At 37.9% G+C, this 18,250-nt stretch overlaps 1 protein-coding gene across 12 annotated transcripts in view; it reads left to right on the top strand.

Annotated features, from left to right (window-relative positions):
* RIPOR3 (RIPOR family member 3) overlaps window positions 1-18,250 on the top strand; it is a 53,435-nt gene that overhangs the window by 11,142 nt on the left and 24,043 nt on the right. For 8 of the 12 annotated variants that reach the window (XM_074887991.1, XM_074887994.1, XM_074887988.1 and 5 more), the window contains 2 exons: window positions 11,019-11,147; window positions 15,069-15,215. In XM_074887991.1, coding sequence (XP_074744092.1) covers window positions 11,047-11,147; window positions 15,069-15,215 — 248 coding nt within the window. In that variant the 5' untranslated portion in view covers window positions 11,019-11,046. Of the gene's footprint in view, window positions 1-11,018; window positions 11,148-15,068; window positions 15,216-15,847; window positions 15,952-18,250 lie in introns of those variants that run through there. The other 4 variants (XM_074887995.1, XM_074887996.1, XM_074887997.1 and 1 more) reach the window with 3 other exon arrangements.

Consider the following 18,250-nt stretch of genomic DNA (forward strand, 5'->3'; position numbering starts at 1 on the left):
TTTTACTGTATGATTTTGGTTATAACTTACCTACTTCTTGCTCATTTCTAATGTAGAAATTTTTTTTCTTGTTTGCAAATTTCAGTCACATTAGAGAGATCATTTTCTAGTCTTGCTAGAAATACTTCTGATTTAAGAAATAAGTATGGCAACTGTATTAACCTTTAATGAATGTGAAAAGGAAGTTTTCACATGCCCAGACAGATTCTTTCTATTTGCTGACTGTGAAATATTTGAATTAAATAACAGTAACAATAACATAGGGCTGAAGAAAGGAAGTTTATAAAGGCCAAGGCAGATCTGCAATCAGTTATTCTGATGGAAGGCATCACCACTCTCCTTCAGAGATGTGCTGTCAGAACTGTTTATGTGAGCTTTCCCTACCCAACTTCTAGGAAGATAACTGCTTTAGAAAAACCACTTCAAACAGTAGTCTTTGCTAAGCTATCTTTTTTAGGCTGAAATAGGTTTAAGAGGCACTTCATGGGGTAATGATCATTGTGGATTTTGTAGTCTTTCCCAGGCAAACTATGTCCAGAAGTCAGTACACAAGTTTGACTCTTCTGATTTTATAATTTTCAAAAGAGTATTGCTGTGATTCTGTTTAGGCTTGAAATAATCCAGTTTGGCAGAACCAGACTGCCAAAACTTGAATCTCTGGTTTAAAAGTAAATGTTGTCCAGTTTAGACTGCATTTTGCTTAACTGCTTGATTCACCATATGTATCCTAATATACATTAGTCCTTCAGCTGTTTCCAAAGCCATCTCCCTTTGAATGTTTAGTATTTAACAACCAATTAGTTCCATTTTGTTTTATTTGGATAGTTTGCAATTAAGCGTTCTTTCAAGTGGGCTTTATTTAGCTAATTCCGTCACAAAAATAAGCTGTAAGGAAATGAAGAGAAGTTCAAGCTAGCCAATGTTTATTTTTATTATTAATAATTTATATTATGGTAGTCCCCAGGGTAACTAGGGCCTCACTAAACCCAGTTTCCTCTGCATGTAATGACTGTGTCTCACAAAGCCTTGTACAGCAGAAGGTTCTTTTTTGCTGCTGTGGCTTAGAGCAAGGGACCCACTCTGTACTGCAAGGGAGTGTACTGGTGAAGAGCATATAAAGACAAATCAAGAATAATTTTTTAAAGAAGCTTAAGCTAGGAACGAGCGGGAAAACCTGATGCATCTTTTCTATAGAAAGCCATCACTAATGCATTTTTCCAGTGTGAGCGCCAAATCATGACTACAAAGGTCTTGTTCGTTCTCTCTCTGAAGTTATGGCAACGCTCCCAGTGACTTTGATGGGAGCAAGATTGGGCAGAGAAGCGATGGTCCTAAAAACCTTATCTATTTCTGAATTAGCAGCAGAATACACTTTATATTTTAAGAACACACTGATGGGCAAAATTAGTTTAAAAAAATTTCATGTTTAGTCAGATTTCTATCAGAAGTTATAGTTTTCACAGCACCTGATCCTAAATAATTGGTGTATTTTATGTTTTACAGAAGTCTTGAAATAAGTGATTTAGAGTCCTTTCACACCTGCTAAATGCAAAGGAGGCACAGAGCCAAATCCTGGACTTCTGTAAATAGATTGATTTGAATAGAGTTAGGGCAGCTCATATAAACTGAGGATCTGGCCTGCTCTCTATGGGATACTTGTGTGAGTTAAGTGAATAGAACTGACATTGGGATGATCAGGGCTGTGAAGTGGAAGTGCCTTGAAGCTAGTGTAGCAGTGCAAATTTTCATCATCAGTGGAATTACCATCCTTCTCCCCTCCCCTTATGTGGAAGCACCAGTCTTTTCTGTACTCTTTCCATAATTCCAAATTCAAAATCTAGACAGAAGTTTTCCTGACCTATCTGTTCCATATTCCTGTCCTCATTAGTTCAGTTTAAAGGGGGTAAAACATCTGTTTCCAAGTACAGCTGTGTGGTTAGTATGTAGGCCTTTTTTTTTTTCCATACAAAAATCACTAAATCTGGCCATTTAAGACACAGATTTTATAGGAGCTAGAGTTGGGCTGTGCAAAGTTCACCTCATTAAAAACAAACCCAAACCAAATAAAAGCAGAGAATAACAGCATAAAAAATGTGGGCCATGAATGTCAGAGCATATGCATTAGGAATTGGTAAGAAATGGAGGGGGAAGCACAGATATAGCCACATATATTCAAAAGTTCTTGTTTTTTTCCACAAGTAAAGTTTACATGCTTGTGGAGTGTCTACAGAAAGGGAACATTAGTACAGAACACACTGTTAGGATTGCTATGACAGCTACCCTAATTTGTTAGAAAATATGAGTTCAAGCCTGTGTTAGATGATACTGAGTAAATTCAGCCTAGATAAAAAGTCTGAACACACCAAATAATTTTTTGATGCTTTGACTGTGAGCTGGCCAGTGAGAGACATTCTCAGTTGTCTTGATTTTGGTATCTGTTTCTGAAAAATACACCCTTTTTCATTATCTTAAAAAGGTACCGAGATTTACTGATCAGTGGTGGAAATACTGACTGTGAAAAAACTAAGACTGTGTCTACTCAGCATTAAAGAAAATACATTGCTTTAAAACATATACCATTTCTCTCTCCTATTTCCCTCTTTTATGACGTTTTGTATACTTCTCTTTTTCCAGTGTTCTTTGGGATACTGATCCTAACTTAGCAACTTCTGTGGCACAAGATTGTCTTGATAACCTTTATGGGAATAAAACATGGTTGCCATACAAAGTTGACTTAATGGTTTAATACTTAATAAAGACACAATTTTCTTGATCAGACAGCTAAATGCCAGATAGTGTCTCCCACTTCAGAAGTATTCCCCAGGACACATACTGGTATATTGTGATTCACAGACTTCAGTTTTTGAAGATATCAAAATACATCCGACATACTGTTGAACATAAAATTTCACTGTTACTGGAAGTTTGTCATCTGTTTTGGTTTATATATTCTTCGCAGTGTAATAATCAAAACATATATCTATCCATCATGGTGGTTTCTATTGAAGCTTAGACTTGGGACTTTCCACAACCCTAACGCTGAGATAAAGGACCTTCCTTATTTCATGGAAATGGGCTTTTAGGAGGCTCCTGCAGTAGCCGATGGATGGAGACATGATCACACCTGATAAGTCTATCTGTAACATACATTCAGGCGTAGATTGGGGGAAACAAGACAAATAAGATATGTATTACAGAAGAATGTTCCTTGGGGTTCCTAATGAAGAAGGTGGAACCTCTCAAGGACAGAATTGGCAGAGTTCAGTGCCTTGCTGCTAGGCAAATTTTCCTTTGTCAGAAATGGAAGAGCCTGTTCATCACTTGTAAATTGCTCTCCCTCAACGCCATCTGCTTCTTCTCTTGTTAGGAATTTGTTTTTAAGTATTCATTATAGTGTAGCTAACTGCAGACTCAAATTCTGCCAAAGCTGAAAAAGCTGCAAGTCAGGCTAGCGTGTGGAGCCTGCCACATTCCTGAATCTCTGATTCAGGCTTGCAAGTTTGTCATCAACTTTGAAATTGAAACCAGAGGAGCTAGCAGCAAGCCCTGTGCTCATAAATCAGCTGATAATGGGTGAATTGTTCTGTGCCTTCCCCTGAGGAGGAAAGCAAAACTCAGTGCAAAAGTACTCACAGCAACTAGAAGAGCTACGGTGGAGGCAAGCATGGAGAAACTACATGTGGCTATATGAATATGCCACATACTGGCCAAGGAAGCAAACGAGGATTTTGGTTATATGCAATCACTGATTCTTTTCTTATTACAACATTACCAATAAGTTACAGTGGGATTTACAGCCAGCCTTGATTCCGAGTAACAAATTTCCATGAAAGAAATAGGCACAATACATCAGTGTGTGATCTGTGACAAGGTCTCCTTTGTGCTTCATTTGTTTGATATCTGCTGCCACTAGAGGGAAGTACAAAATTGACCACAAAATTATGTCTTGAAAAATAGTTTCCAGGTCATTAACTAAGTGCAGGCCAACATTTGCTGCTGCAATTCTACTGGAAATCTGGAATAAATGACTGATTAATTTCCTCTGGATGTGCACCAGTGTCACTGAGAATAGAACTTGGATCTGTATGCTTAGATGAAAACTAATTAGAAATACAGTAACATTTTGAATTGCAGGCTTGAAAAACAGGTCATCTTGGACTTGAAAGTTGAGTCCTGTGTTCAAAGAACTGCACTAGAAATGGTTACATCAGAGACACTGCCTCCAGCAGAGAAGCTCTCTGAGGGGACTGCTTATGATATTTAAATTTATTGCTGCATAGGAAACCTGGACTCCAAAACTTCATTTCCAGAAGCTGGCATAAAGCTATAGAAGGGCCTAATGACTAAAGCAATAACTTGGATCAAAGCCGTTTATCTGATTTTCTTTTTATCGCTTGAATATGGCTAGGAGGAAAGTATGTCAGATATGCAGTGTTTAAATATATATTTAAGAGTTGAATCTGCCTAGATAAAATTTGCAAAAGTACTAAAATGAGTTACGCACTGAAGCTCCATCTTTCTAAATAATATATGCTATGAATGTAATTCTTATTAAAAATCAATTGAACTAGCTCCTAAGAGCCTAAATTACTTTTGAGAATGGGATTATATTCCTGAATCATTTGAGATTTTAAAAATAAAACCCATCAGATGTATGTTTGGTGCAAAGTAAAGGACCCATCTAATAGTCTGAATTAAACATGTTTAGGCCAAAAAGTTCTGCGGAACACCTGTGCAGCTATGTAGAGAAGAAAAAGCTTCTACTTGCAGCAAAATCGCTGTGTAATCACTCACATTGCTCAGTCTTAAAGCAGCAGGTATGGCTGGTGAATGTGAGTGGAAGAATGATTGTTCATGGCTCTGGACAGCTATATCCAGTGGACTTTACAGCACTGTAGCTAAACATACCTCTCTGGTAGGAGATGGTTTCCTGCATGGATTGCATTTTTCTGCAGAGAAGGCTGAACAGCTTCAGCTGTCTACACTGTTTTATTCCCACTATAGGAACAAGGTGCGAGAAAGAGATGAGTAGGGGTGAGGTGGCAGAGCAGGAAAAATGTAAGGAAGAAGCAAAATTTACCTCTTAGTGCTTCACAGATAAATGATAGAAGTATTAAGGGGAAAAATTTCAAAAGCTCATCACAGGCAGCTCTTTGTCTCCATTACCTCCATTTTTGCAAATCTGTTTATGAAACCAAAATATCAAACATATATTTTCCATATCTGTAACTGCAGTGGCTCGTCCTGTCTGTGTGGTGGACTAGTTACAGGTTATATGTGTTGGTGTGAGACACCAGTTCTAGATAAATGATATCCGCAGGTCAGAATTCCTATGTTAAAGTGAATTACATATAAACTTTTCAGATTCTGCTGTGAATCCTTTCCACAGAAAGGATTTATCTGAAGTTTAAATAGCTATATTGAGATGTAGCATCAAGGGCACTTTCTGTCTCCCTAATCTAAATGACTTTTCACCTCTAGAAAAATAACCAGAGAAATTTTTCTTAGTTCTGCCAATAACTGTATAAATAGAATGTTTGTCTAGCAATTGAACAAAAATGCTTAAAATTTAAGGGGTTTTAATCATAAATTTGGAATGTTTATCTAGCAAAGTAGACATTGCTGCTGAGGTCAATGGTCTTTCTAAAGAATGCTCAAGAGCAAAGATTAAATATAGTGTGTATTTTCCCAGTGGATTCAACACTGTGCTGTACACAAGATGGTCACTTAATTCGTTGTTCAGTCAGCCTTCATTACGTCTACCTTTAGAGTAATTAGGGCTGAGTCATGATGTTATCACATCTCAGGAGTTTCATTAATTTTAATGGTCTGGATTCTTTAGATGTCCAATGCTGCAAAGTAAGTGCCAAGGTCTAGACATTTCCAGCCTGTTCCACTACATTGAAATCACAAAAAGCTTCAGTCGTTCAGGCCCAGATCAGCCCTAAGACTTTGTTCAAAATGTTTGGCAGTATTGTAATACATTGTGGCAGTCTGTTTTTTTTTTCTTTATCAGTGTCATGAAAGATTTAAATGCCATTGTCTGCCACAAGTGTTTTGAAATGGATACCACCCATCATAAGCATTTAGAAGTGTTAATTAATTCCATTGTTCCTCAGTTTTGAAATAAACGAGAGGAAGAAAAATAATTGTGATTCCATCAATGTGATGGTAGACAAATGTAGCCCGGTTTGCAAAATCAGTCTTAAATTTGACTTATGCTAGAAATTTTCTGGTGTGATTATGTTAGGGTTGTCTTTTCACCTATTAAGTGTTTGCAATATATATTTCTATCAGCTAAAACCCTAATACAGATGCAATTATAGCAGCAAATCAGTTATTGTGGTGGAGTTTATAATTAATTCAGGAAAGTATAATGAGTAACTTAGTACCTTTGAAGGTTTTTTTGAAACATCAGATGATTAGTTGGAATCACAAATCATTTCTGAAGTAAGACCAGAGAATGTGTCTAATTTCCCTAAATGCTCATCTACTTAATCACCTCTGATTTTGGTTACGTACGGTGAAAATTGAGTTTCAGTAGAAATGGTATAAAACCAAAACACTTTAATGGCAAATTTGGCTGTCACGGAGCTGAAGTGAATGTTATAAACCCATGCTCTAAAAAGACATAGATTCTAGGTGGCAACCCTATAATAAAATCTATGTGCTATGCAGAAATCCACTTACTAAGAGGATTCTCCCTATCGGCATGAATATAAGCCACATATTTTAGGGTCAAGGCTCCAGTCCCTCCAATGAAATGTTGAGCTCATCTAATACTGAGAAAAGGATTATGTTGTGATAATACAAAATGAAATCAACTCTGTTCGGTTTCCACAACTAGGAGATAAAATGGCTCTATTGTCCTTTGAAGTAAAGCTAATGTAATATTTGCAAATAAAATTATGTATAAAAATAACAGCAGTAGACTAAAAATGTAAGGAGCAAGTTAGCGTCAGGCAGCGTAAGACAAATTGCAATGATCACATAACGTATCCAGAATCACAAACATGATCCTTAGACACGGAAGTGATTGACATTTGATAGTTTGTGTTCCGTCACTGTGTTTATTTTCTATAGTGACTAATAATTTACTTGATTTCAAACTGGCTTTTATTTTGTTAGGCAGCCACTGCTTGCTGAGGCCAGTGAACAGCGGGTGCTGCCATACTAGTGAGATATGTAGCCACTTCTTGCCTAGGCTATCAACTCGATGTGTATGTCCACAATCAGCCAACGGAAACAGCGTGGTACAGTTTTTTGCAGACACGTAACTAGGGGCAAGTGTGTGTCTCTTAGCCAACTAGTCATTCACAATTGGAACATTATGAATTTTAAGTAAACATGAATACCTTACAGTTCACCAAGTTCAAGTGAACCTCTTGGAGATACTAAAAGAAAAACATGGCTACTAATTTAAAGTACAAAACACAAGCAGAAATATTTTGCAAGAAGTCAGTGAGTCATATTTCCCTCGTAAAATTGTTGAAACCATTGTGCCCAGAAACAATTAAATATGTGACTAGGGCTGGAAAAGTTTAGCCATAAACACAAACAGACACCAGTTTTTTGTTTGTAGAGGATGAAGGTCATTTGGCTTGAGGAATATCCTAATCCTAACGGAGACAAAGCAGAACATGCAGTTTGAGTGTACTCACTGCTGCATAGAAGCGTAAATGTTTTTGCCCTATGTGCCTGGATACTTGGTAACACTGAAGGTTAAATGCTAATAATCCATTATAGCAAATTATTGAAACAGGGCAAACATACTCCTTTAATTAAAAAGAAAATACTCTTTTATGTTAAAAATACATTTCTGAGACCTGAAGTCTCAATCTTACAAAATTGCATGTATTAAAACGTTTGAGTCGACTAGTACCTGGCAGTTTGGAGGTCTGTTTAAGACTCACAAGCTTTATAAGACTTTTTCAGGACTGCTTGTTTTTTCCAGTAGTTCGGTGTTTCTATTGCCCCTGGCAATAGACTCCTTCAGTTTGGCCTGATGTTTTTGTACTCTGCATATGCCAGCCCCTAGCTAGCTACCGTATTCACGTTCTGTGCTTTTTGGGAAGATTAAAAGAGAGGAAGTTCCTCTGCTCCCCAGGGTATAATCCCTATATTTACGAGATTTGGAGCCATTGGCCTACACAGCAGAGGTTGCAGGTTTGAAGACAGATTTGAATTTAGCTTTGTCGGGGGTCCTTATCTGATTTATTTCTAGCCTAGAGGAAGAGTTGAATTGGAGATGTGTCCAGATGCTTTTTCTCAGGGGCAGTTGTAACGTAGCTCAGCACTTTCATACAGACACTCTGGCTAGAAAAACCTTCTGTTTAAACAACTGCATTTATAAATCTTTCTTACAAATAAAATGTTGTCTTGACATCCTACTTACGGTCTTCTACTCAGAAGTGTGAAATGAGCTGTAAGATTTCTAGGTTGCTACAAAAATATATATGCATGTGTATACCAAGCAGTATTTTACTTTGTTGACATTGTTTCAAAATGCGAAAGACAACCCCTTTAATGGTTCTTTCCTAACATTATTTAAATTCTCTGCATTCTTGTAAGAGGGAACTGTGAAAATGTGCTTGTGAATTGCTTTTGAATGTAGCTATGCAGTACAGCGGAACATGACACGGTCAGTGGCCTTGAGGACTGAGCTTTGTGCAGTTAAAAGAAACAACCCATGAGAATTTTTAAATGCTTACAGCTATGCTCAAGTGAGGTCCGATTCATCTCTCATTTCTACTAATTTGCAACAGTGTATATTCTTGAAGTCCAGAGTTATATTTAATTTATAAAAACAAGTGTGGCAACAGAATCAAGTCTAGGCAATTTAAGCAATTTATTTCTTTCACCAACTCAGTTTTGGGGGTCTGTACATTTCCAACTTAATTCTTCACATCTAGAGTTCAGTACCACAGATTTTTACTTCAGGAGTCTTCTCATCATTTTCCACTTTCTGTTCCCTGCCAAGGCTCTGCCCCGTTTTGTTTTTTTCATATCTATATGCTTCAAAGGTTTTCAGTCTCATGCTATGCAGGCTTTAGGAGTCCTATAAAATTAGACAAGCTTTCCTGCACTTTCTTCCTCCCTTTTACTCATGAACTAACTTTCCCAGGTTAGAGAGTTGAAGAACAGATCCTGGGAATCTGGCTTAGACTTGATGAGGGATGTGGTCAATAACCATGAGGCAATTCCTTTTATTTATTCCTTTAACAGCTTGTTATGCAATTACATTTTTCAGTCAGTTGCATGTTTTTTTCAGCCTAATGATCCTTTTGATGGGGTGACTGTTCACAGACTTATAAGCATCTGAAAACTAGAAGAATGGAAAATATTTTGAAATTTCAGCTGTGATATGATGCAAGCACAATCTCTGATTAAGGGTGTTAAGGAGGCATCCTTTCAAAGAAAGAATGTACAGCTGGTTAAAGCTGTACATTTTGATTAAAAGGTGATTAAGATGCGCCTAAATTTTTCCATGTGACAGGTTTCTATTGATACTGCTGAAGCTACGGAGTCATGTGGACTTCGATGCACTGAGATACAAAATACCTAGCCATGCCCAATACCTCTTTTGACAAACTAGTTAGCTTGCAAAGCTGTTTGGCTCAAATTTATAATTTTCACATCTTGTTCTAAAATCTTTAGCCTGTTTTTCACAGATGTATTCATGAGCTTGGCACAGCCTGTAGAACAGCCAAAGAAATGGGAGTCTTAGACCTCAGCCCAGAGAACTGATTGGGTGGCTTCTAATGAAACAGTTGGGTCTCACTGCAGGATCTCTGCCTGTGGAAATCCATGACAGCTTTTGTTACTGCTTTGGTAGATGATGATACCAAAAGCACAGTCACTTACAGTAAACCCCTGCACTTGTAGACTAGCCCAGAATTAGCAAAACACTCTCAAATCTCTCAGGAACTATACTTAACCATTCAGTTCTTTATATGTAGTCTTGAAGAGCATTGAGTTAGGTCGCACTCCAAGTTAGTGGCAGAGCCAGGAAAAGTCTTATCTTGACATTTCTGGCCTTCTAGTCTGACTAATTGTAGCCATGCTGGTGGGATAATGTCAGGCATAAGGGCTGAGTGCGAATGTTTCTTTCCAGTATCTACCCCAATAGATTAAGAGCTCACTGTTCTTAGAGCACATTCTGTAACATAGGACAAAACTTTGCATGGAGCATGTAGAGCTCTTATTGGAGTTTGTACTTCTCTCTACAAATAGATACTCCAGCTTTTTGTTTTACTCAGTTGTGGTGTTTACATTACACCAACTTGAGGGGGGAAGGAAGGGAATTTTTCTGTATATTAACTGTCTGGGTGATTTTCTACAGCTGCTTTGAAGGATATGTCTGTTACTTATATTGTAACTTGGATTCTATAGACATATGGCAGAGAACACAGTTCTCCAGAAAGCAAAAGAGTTTGACTGATGGAAAACAGAAGAGAGCAATCCAAGAGAAATCCTGCCAGAGGAGGAGCATGAACCTGAAATTTACTGTTGAAACCAGACTTCTGCCTTGGGCTTAAGTACCACACTCAGCCAATTCTACCATTGACTTCAGTGTGGCTCTGCATAGATGCAAGGAACTGCTTTTTGGACCTGACTAAGTCTGGAGCTTAAGTATTGTTCTGGCATCCATACTGATTTGGAAATACACTGGTTGGCCTGAACTCATTAAGCAGTGGGACAATTACAGGGTTTTTAAAACATCAGAAATGTAGAGAGCCTGTGAATTGAGGCTATTCTGGGTTTTACATAGTGAGTTTGTAAAATCAATCAGAAATTGAAGAGGGCATGAGAGATTTCATTTTAGACTATTCAGTCCCTTATTAATTGTATTGTGGATGGCAACAGAGGAAACGTGTATAGCAGACAAGTCTTTTTTTTCTATTTAATCTACTGTCTGTTGTTCTGCCTTTCCACTTCCAAGCAGCTCAGCACTTGCAGCAGCACAAGCCTGAATTGCCAAGAAAGTTTTGACTCATCTGTTTTTCTGTTTATTTCAGAAGCCAATAGACTTACTGGCTGGCAATCATGTCGGTCAAACTCACATTTGTCTCTCCTGGTGATGGGAGTGGTATCAGCAGGAGTTGTTCCTTCACTGGATTCAGCACTGTGCAAAGCAGAAAATTAGCGTAAGTAATACAAAAAGTAAAGCACTTGATTGTTTGGGCAACAGACATTAGGTACTGTGAATGTTTTTTAACCTAAGGCACCTATGTGTAGAAGTTGTTTCTTAATTTTTATCTTAAAACTATTGAGTGTTGTCATGGTTTGCTGATAAATAGCTATACTTCACACCGTACTATCTTACTGCTATACACACTGTACTTCAGAGATGGCTGGATTTCAGAGGTTATGTATCAGGCTGTTAATAGTGTCCATTTCCTCTAGAAAAATGAAGGGCTGCAACCAACCCTTCCTGCTAGCAGCCTGGTGTAACTGATTTTTCCCCACTAAAACCTTCTGAATAGTTATGGTAATTAAAAATCTCATAGATCTTCAAAAAGATGGGGATGTTAATTGTGAGTCCTGGCAAAATATGTAACTGAAGCCAACTCAAGTTCTCCTGGAGTTATTTAAGCAGAGCAGCATTACATGAGGGGAAGGGCTGCTTTCTGGCAATGGCACAAATGTGAGGGGCCAAGAAGGCCACTGCAAATCGCTGCTGTCAGTAACAGGTCTATAGTATAGCCAAGGCTGCAGTCCAGTCTTCCAGTCTTTAGTCGAGCTCTGTAATTGCTAATCCATCCTGCACTGTTTTTCCCTTTCTGCTTATCACAAATTGTTGTGTGGCATTGCTCTATGTAGATAACTGTGCAGCTTTTTCACTAGAAGTGCTCTTGTTCTTTTTCTGAATTTAGTGATCCCTGTATAGTCTTTTGAGTGCTTTTACAAGATATGATATATAAATGGAAAATTAATATAATCCCTGACTGCCAATGCATGCTAGAATAATAACAAAGTGAATCATTTAGCAGTATCATATAGAAGTATTGGAAAGTATACATCTAAAAGTATAGTACTCATAAAATCCTACTGTGTATCAGTAAAATACCTGACTTATGTCATAAAATATCTTTTCAAAGAACCAAATGACTGAATTAACCTTCCAGTTGAACGCAGCATGAGCAAAAATGAAATTCCAGCATGATTGTGATGTAATCAAGAAGTCTTCACATTTGAATAAATTAATTTGTCGTGGAAGCAGAAAATTATCAAAGATCAGACATCTAAAATCACACCAATCACTAAGATCTTGAGAAAAACACTGTCAATAAATTGTATAAACAGACTTGAGCTCAAGTACATAGTGGGAGTTCTAGCAGGGAAAGGATCTACCAGGAAAAATGTTGAACGGCTGTTTCTCCAACAAAGGCACAGTCCAGCAGGGTAAGAATGCTCCAAACAGAAGAGTTCATATATCCCTTAAGGTTATTCTCTTACTTTTTACTGCAAAGGTTTTCTAACCAAATGCCTCTTTTTATGCATTTTTTATGATGTTGCTTTTTAATATTTGTTTAGACAGAGGGTTTTGTTCAGCAATCATTGCAATAAGGAAAATTTCTGCACTAGATACTCAGTCACAGCCCAGTGAACACTTGTGAGCCTTCCCCAGCATAGTGAAGAAATTTTTTAATCACCCTTTCCTAACTTACCTCTCCCTCAGGCACTGTTGCAAAACACAGCAGGAGATTGCAGGGGCCCTATGCAAGGTCTATCCAAAGGATGACACACAAATCAGGTCCACATGGAGATTCTTAAGCAGATGCTAAATATACTTTAGCATTTCTTTAGCAACTTCCTTTTGAGGCTCTCAGTCAGACAAACTATTTCATTTTTCCTTACAATGGTCTCCACAGGAAGTAAATATTATTACTGTTATCTATAAAGTGAGAAACCTGATACTTAAATTATCAAGTTCACAAGGGAAAGCAGCATCGTAGCATCTAGCTTTTAGCTACTGTCCCTAAAGGCCTACGTCGGCCACGTAACTTTTCTATGAAATGTATGAAAATGGAACTCTTAACATCAGTGCACTGAGTATGTATGGGCTACATCAGTCAGTAGGAGATAGTGAGGGAAATGGTGAGTTTTAAATCCCAACCTATCCGTATGCATTGCTTAGATGCTATACTTTCAACTGAAGGGAAATGATTTCCTGAGTTTAGCATTTGCAGTCCAAAACTCTGAAGGTAAATATCAAAGTCCTTTCCTTTCCAAAAATAAACAAAACCCAGCAGTAATTTGGGCTTTTTAATTTCAAAAGATAGAATTATCTTATATCTCCCATATGGTAGCTTGGTAATTAGAGTACTCATCTAAAGCATAAAACTGGATGCTATTTCCTTCTTTGCATGAAAGAATTTTAAGTGATGATCCTTCTAGGAGACTCTTTCAACTACTATTATTGGCTAGACTGTCCCTTCCAGTGTTATTCCTGTTGAAACCCTTTCACTTTGCATGGAATACTCAAAGATTCATTATCTTACGAAAGAAAACAATATTAATGTAAGTTTCTAATTTAACAGTTATGTTCCTCAATACAGGTAACCTGAGCTCCAGATGGTTTGGTTAATTAATACTTTAAGCCATCATAAAAAACTAAGATAATAATTGGGGTGAAGAAATTAAATATGTAGTAATGTTTGGCAACACCTAAGTTTATCAGATTTTTTGCAGATTATATGTTAAAAAATGGAGTTAAGTGGAAATTTAGCACCAGGATAATTAAAGTAGTAACTCAAAGGTTTCTGTAATAGGACTGGAGAGAGCTCTCAGGTGTGCTGGGCCTAAGACTTAATCACCAAGCTCAATAATCTCTTTAGGCCTTCAGTCACATGCCTAGAATTTAAAACAGCCAGTGGCTAAGTATTAAGCGTGTTGAAGTTCATTGTTTCTCCAGGTGAGCTGAATTTAGGGTAGAGATTGTAGAGAAGGTGGAAAACTTCTCTGAGAGCAACAGTTTGGTTTGGTAGAATTGGAAACTTCTTTAGATAATGTTATTTTAGAGGCTTGATTTACAGGGAATGTTAACAAAACTATATAAAAATAACTATGACTGAGAGGAGTACATAGACAGAGGTAAGCCATGCAGGAATCTGACAATGTGAAAGAACCATTTACAGAGAGCTCATTTTCTGGTTTAAATGTAGATATATGTAATTAATGGCTTGGGGTGTTTTAACTCTTTAGGTTGGCACAGAAAATTCTGTGTGTGGGACTTAGAAACAATATTTAATTTTGGTTTTGCAGTTGCTTTTAAAAGTGAGGTGTTAGACTCTGAAAAAACACCTTGATAATTATATCTTGTATGCAATCTGGGCTTGGGCACTTGCTTTTCTAAAATGTGGTAAGGCTCTGAGCCATCATGTAAATAGATGGTGAATGCAGGCAAAGAAATAGCTATTTCTAAAGGCTTTTTATGTTAGCTTTATCAGTTAAACCTTGAGCAGATCAAAAGTTTGTTGCTTCATTTTCCTGTATTGCAGGTGAGAGTCAGAATGGGAATGTCCTTGTCCTGCAGTGTGGCTTACTTAACTAGTTCTGAGATTGATCCGACAACTGGTGTAAATGTGCACACAGAAGCAGGACCTTAGCTAGCTGCCATGCATGTCTGTTAAGACAATTGCTAGCAGTATTAACATTATCTTGCTATAAATCCTGTAATAAAAATGAGCTCTTCTTTTTCTTGCTCTGTGCTCCCCCCGCCTTCCCAAAGAAATGGGGACCTGCACAGTTTTTCTTTATTTAAAAAGGCTTCTCAGAGTCTGTGTCAAGCTTAGAGAAGGAGATGCTTCTTATTGAAGTTATTATTGTTGAAGTCATAAAAAACTTGCAGCTTTTCTGCACTAGGTATTCAGGGCCGGGCCTCAACTTTTCTAATGTTACCTGTGAAAGTATTCTCAGTGTGTCAGAGAGCTTTGTTCTTTTGAGTCAAAATGTATGGGATTGGACATAGAGCTTGTAGCCTGGAAGCTTTGTGGGTTAGGCATTGCTTTTCTCCCAGGTGATGGGGTTTGCATCTTTTTCATATGTCTTTTCTCTTTCTACAGAAAGTCTCTCAGCAGAGGTTCAGTGAGATCAAGAATGTCACTGAAACCCCCCAAGGTTTATAATTCCCTGCAGAAGGGGGCAGTCATCTGGGATCCAAAGCCACTGCAGGTGAAGAAAATTTTTGAAGCTTTGAAGAAAGGACTTAAGTAAGGACTTTTTAAATATTGTAATTTATCTTACCTAGTCACACTGCTTAAGTCTGTGTATCACTGTTCCCTATCTCTATCTGGCATCTCTAAACAAATGTAGTGACTTTCCCAGACCCTGGGACCTTGTAAAACAAGTTTCATTCACTGTCAGACAGTCTGCTTGCAAACAAAGTGCTCTGATGTTTATGTTCCTAGTTTGTTACACTTCTCTAAAAAGTCAGCGATGGGTAGAACTCTTTGGGGAGATTCTCCATCTCTTGGGGAGCTCCCTTGAGGAAGGAGGTTTTCGGAGCACGCAGGGTGTCAGGCAGGGAGTCTGCAGATCAAGGAGAGACTTGGATAGGGATGGGACAGTCAGACCTGGGGGTGATTGGCAGAAAGTTTCTGGAGAGGAAGCTGTGTGGAGTTTGCTTTGACTCAAAAACCTGACTTAAAACCAAGTCTGAAAGCGAGGGTGTGCCCTGCAAGGACACAGTGGGGAGGCTGGTTCACAAACCATTTCTTTTCTCCCTATGCTAATTAGAGAACACTTAAGTTAGATATTCTAGAGGGATTTTTCTCCTTTTTTTTTCTTTCTTTCTTTTAATAGAATTAAACTCTGGAGTTCAAAAGTACTCTTTCATCTCTAGGTGCTTGTTGTAAGGGAAAGGTCTAAGCAGATCCACCTGAAAACTCCAGCTGACTTGAGGTGATGAAACGGAGCTATAGTACAACTCCATCTTCTTATGGCAATGTAAATAACATTATCTTGCTTTAAATGTAGCACTATTTCAGAGTCTTTATCATGATTGACTAAACAGTCAATGTTGCATGAGTATAGACTTGAGTGAAAAGGTTAAAGACCAGTTTTGTGCATTGTCTCCATCAGGCAGATGCGGGATGTATGCAGCAGGCATAACAGAGATCAAATGATGGGCTGGCAATCTGAATTTAGGGTATTCCGATTTTGAGGAAGCTGTTAGTTATCTCATAGAAATGTTGATAATATTCAATGCTGAAGTGGCAAATAAACCATGGATGAGCTTCCTCTCATGGTATTACAGACCAGAAAGGGCATGGTGGTAAGTGCTGTTTGCCTCCATCAGTAATTGAAACTGGTCAACCTTTAACTGAGTCCTCAAATCTTATTATATAAAAATACACATCTTAAATCATTACAGTTGATGTTGATGAGTCTAGTCTAATATCACAGGAACTTCATTTATACTCTGAAGCTACTATCAGAAGATAAAATACCATTCCTTGGATTTTTAAACCCTGTAGCTCTTTCTGCTGGTGTTCTACTAGCAGTTCCTTCATGTATGTTTCTGCTGTCCTCAGAATTTTGCTACTCTATTAATTCTGATCATAGTTTGTTTTCTTAAGCAAAGAATGCAAAGCACACTGTAATAATAATTGTAAACTCAGATGTGTCACGTTTTTATTCCAATAAAAGACTATACAGTCTTAGCCCTAAAAATATCCATCAATGTCTTATTAGTGGATTTAGATTTAAAACAAATAACAAAACCAAATGTTTTTGCAGAGTTTAGAATTTATCTGAGCTTAGGGAGGAGAAACCATAAAGTGGATCAGAATTTGTTCCCAGTTCTGCAGGGAATGCCATATGATCAGACTCCTGCCAAAACTGAGTAGCTAACTAATTGACTAAAGTAACCTACAGAAAACAACTGTATCAAATAGCAATGCAAAGTCCAAATTTTAAGTAGATGCAGACTAAGTCCACTTGGTGCTGGAGTGACTTGAATTTTTAGTACAGAACATGTTTTACGTGCCTGTTTCTTTATAGCTATAGCAAATAACTCTTTATTCTGTTAACCATCTGGGTACCATTCCATCAAGCTGGCAATTCCAACATACTTAAATCTAAAAGGAAAGTGAACTCTTTTCTGCCACCAGCCTTGGCTACTTCTGCACTAAGCCGTTAATTGGCAAGTGTAGAGAGCAGACAGCTGAATGCTGGAGCCACTGTGTGTCTTGGGGGAACTGGTTTTGTAAAAGTAAGAAAATGAAATGCATCAAAGCAAATGTGAAGAAGTGTAGCTGTCTAAAATGAAGTTTTTTTGACTGCTCAGAGACTGTGTCGTATAATGTAGTATTTACCAGGTGACTCTTGTTCCCTTTTAAAGCATCAGAGGAAAAAGTTACCCAAGTGTGCTTTGTATTAAAAGCAAAGTTGGAAGAAGATGGTCTCAGCAGAAATAGTCCAAGGCCCTCTGGGAACTCCTAAGGGATAACCCTTGCATGCAAGCAACTCTATAGAAGCCAACTGGCACAAAGTGCTTCACACCTTGCAAAATAGTTTCCATTCTGGAAAAAGTAACAGTTACATCAAGAAATTGTCTAGCATACTAAAAGGTGGTATTCAGCTCTGGTCACAGAAAGACTGAATGATGTGTGCCCTACCTCACATGTGGAGTACTTCTGTGAGCTTTGTTTTGTAGTGCGAGTGTTTCATGTTGCAACTCTTTGACTTTGTAAGATGGAGTTGGTTGATGAATTCTCACTCCTCGGTAACTGTGACAAAAGACTTGCTCAACAAATTAACTGATCTTCTACCTTGCAGAAGAGGTTCCAGAAGGCCAAACAGGAATAGTTAGAGAAATCTGAAAAGGACGTCTGTGAGCTGGGTTATGTGTGTCTTAGAACTTACTGTTCTCCTACTACATTCCTCCTTTCCTCTTGCCTTTAGTAGTACTTCCAGCTCTGCTGTCTTGTTTTGTTTTGCCTCACATTCCAAGAATAAAGCCTATCTTTGACTTGAATGATCCATTTTAGATGAAGGGAAACAAGAAATAGTGAATGAGTGTACTTGTGTACATGTATATTTGTTATGCAGGAGAGGGGGGCCTTCTTGAATTGCACTGTAGTATTCCACATCTTGGAGGAGTAAAAAGGATTCAGGTACAGCATCTTTAAATGTTAGGTAACAGTAACCAGCATTTGCTGGCACTCGTTCCACACAGATGCTCGTCTAGGAGTGACTCTTGAATTTAGGACAAATATTTGTCTATGGAAACTACACTTATCAA

This window comes from Strix uralensis, chromosome 18 (genome assembly GCF_047716275.1).
Source record: "Strix uralensis isolate ZFMK-TIS-50842 chromosome 18, bStrUra1, whole genome shotgun sequence".
Taxonomy (NCBI): domain Eukaryota; kingdom Metazoa; phylum Chordata; class Aves; order Strigiformes; family Strigidae; genus Strix; species Strix uralensis.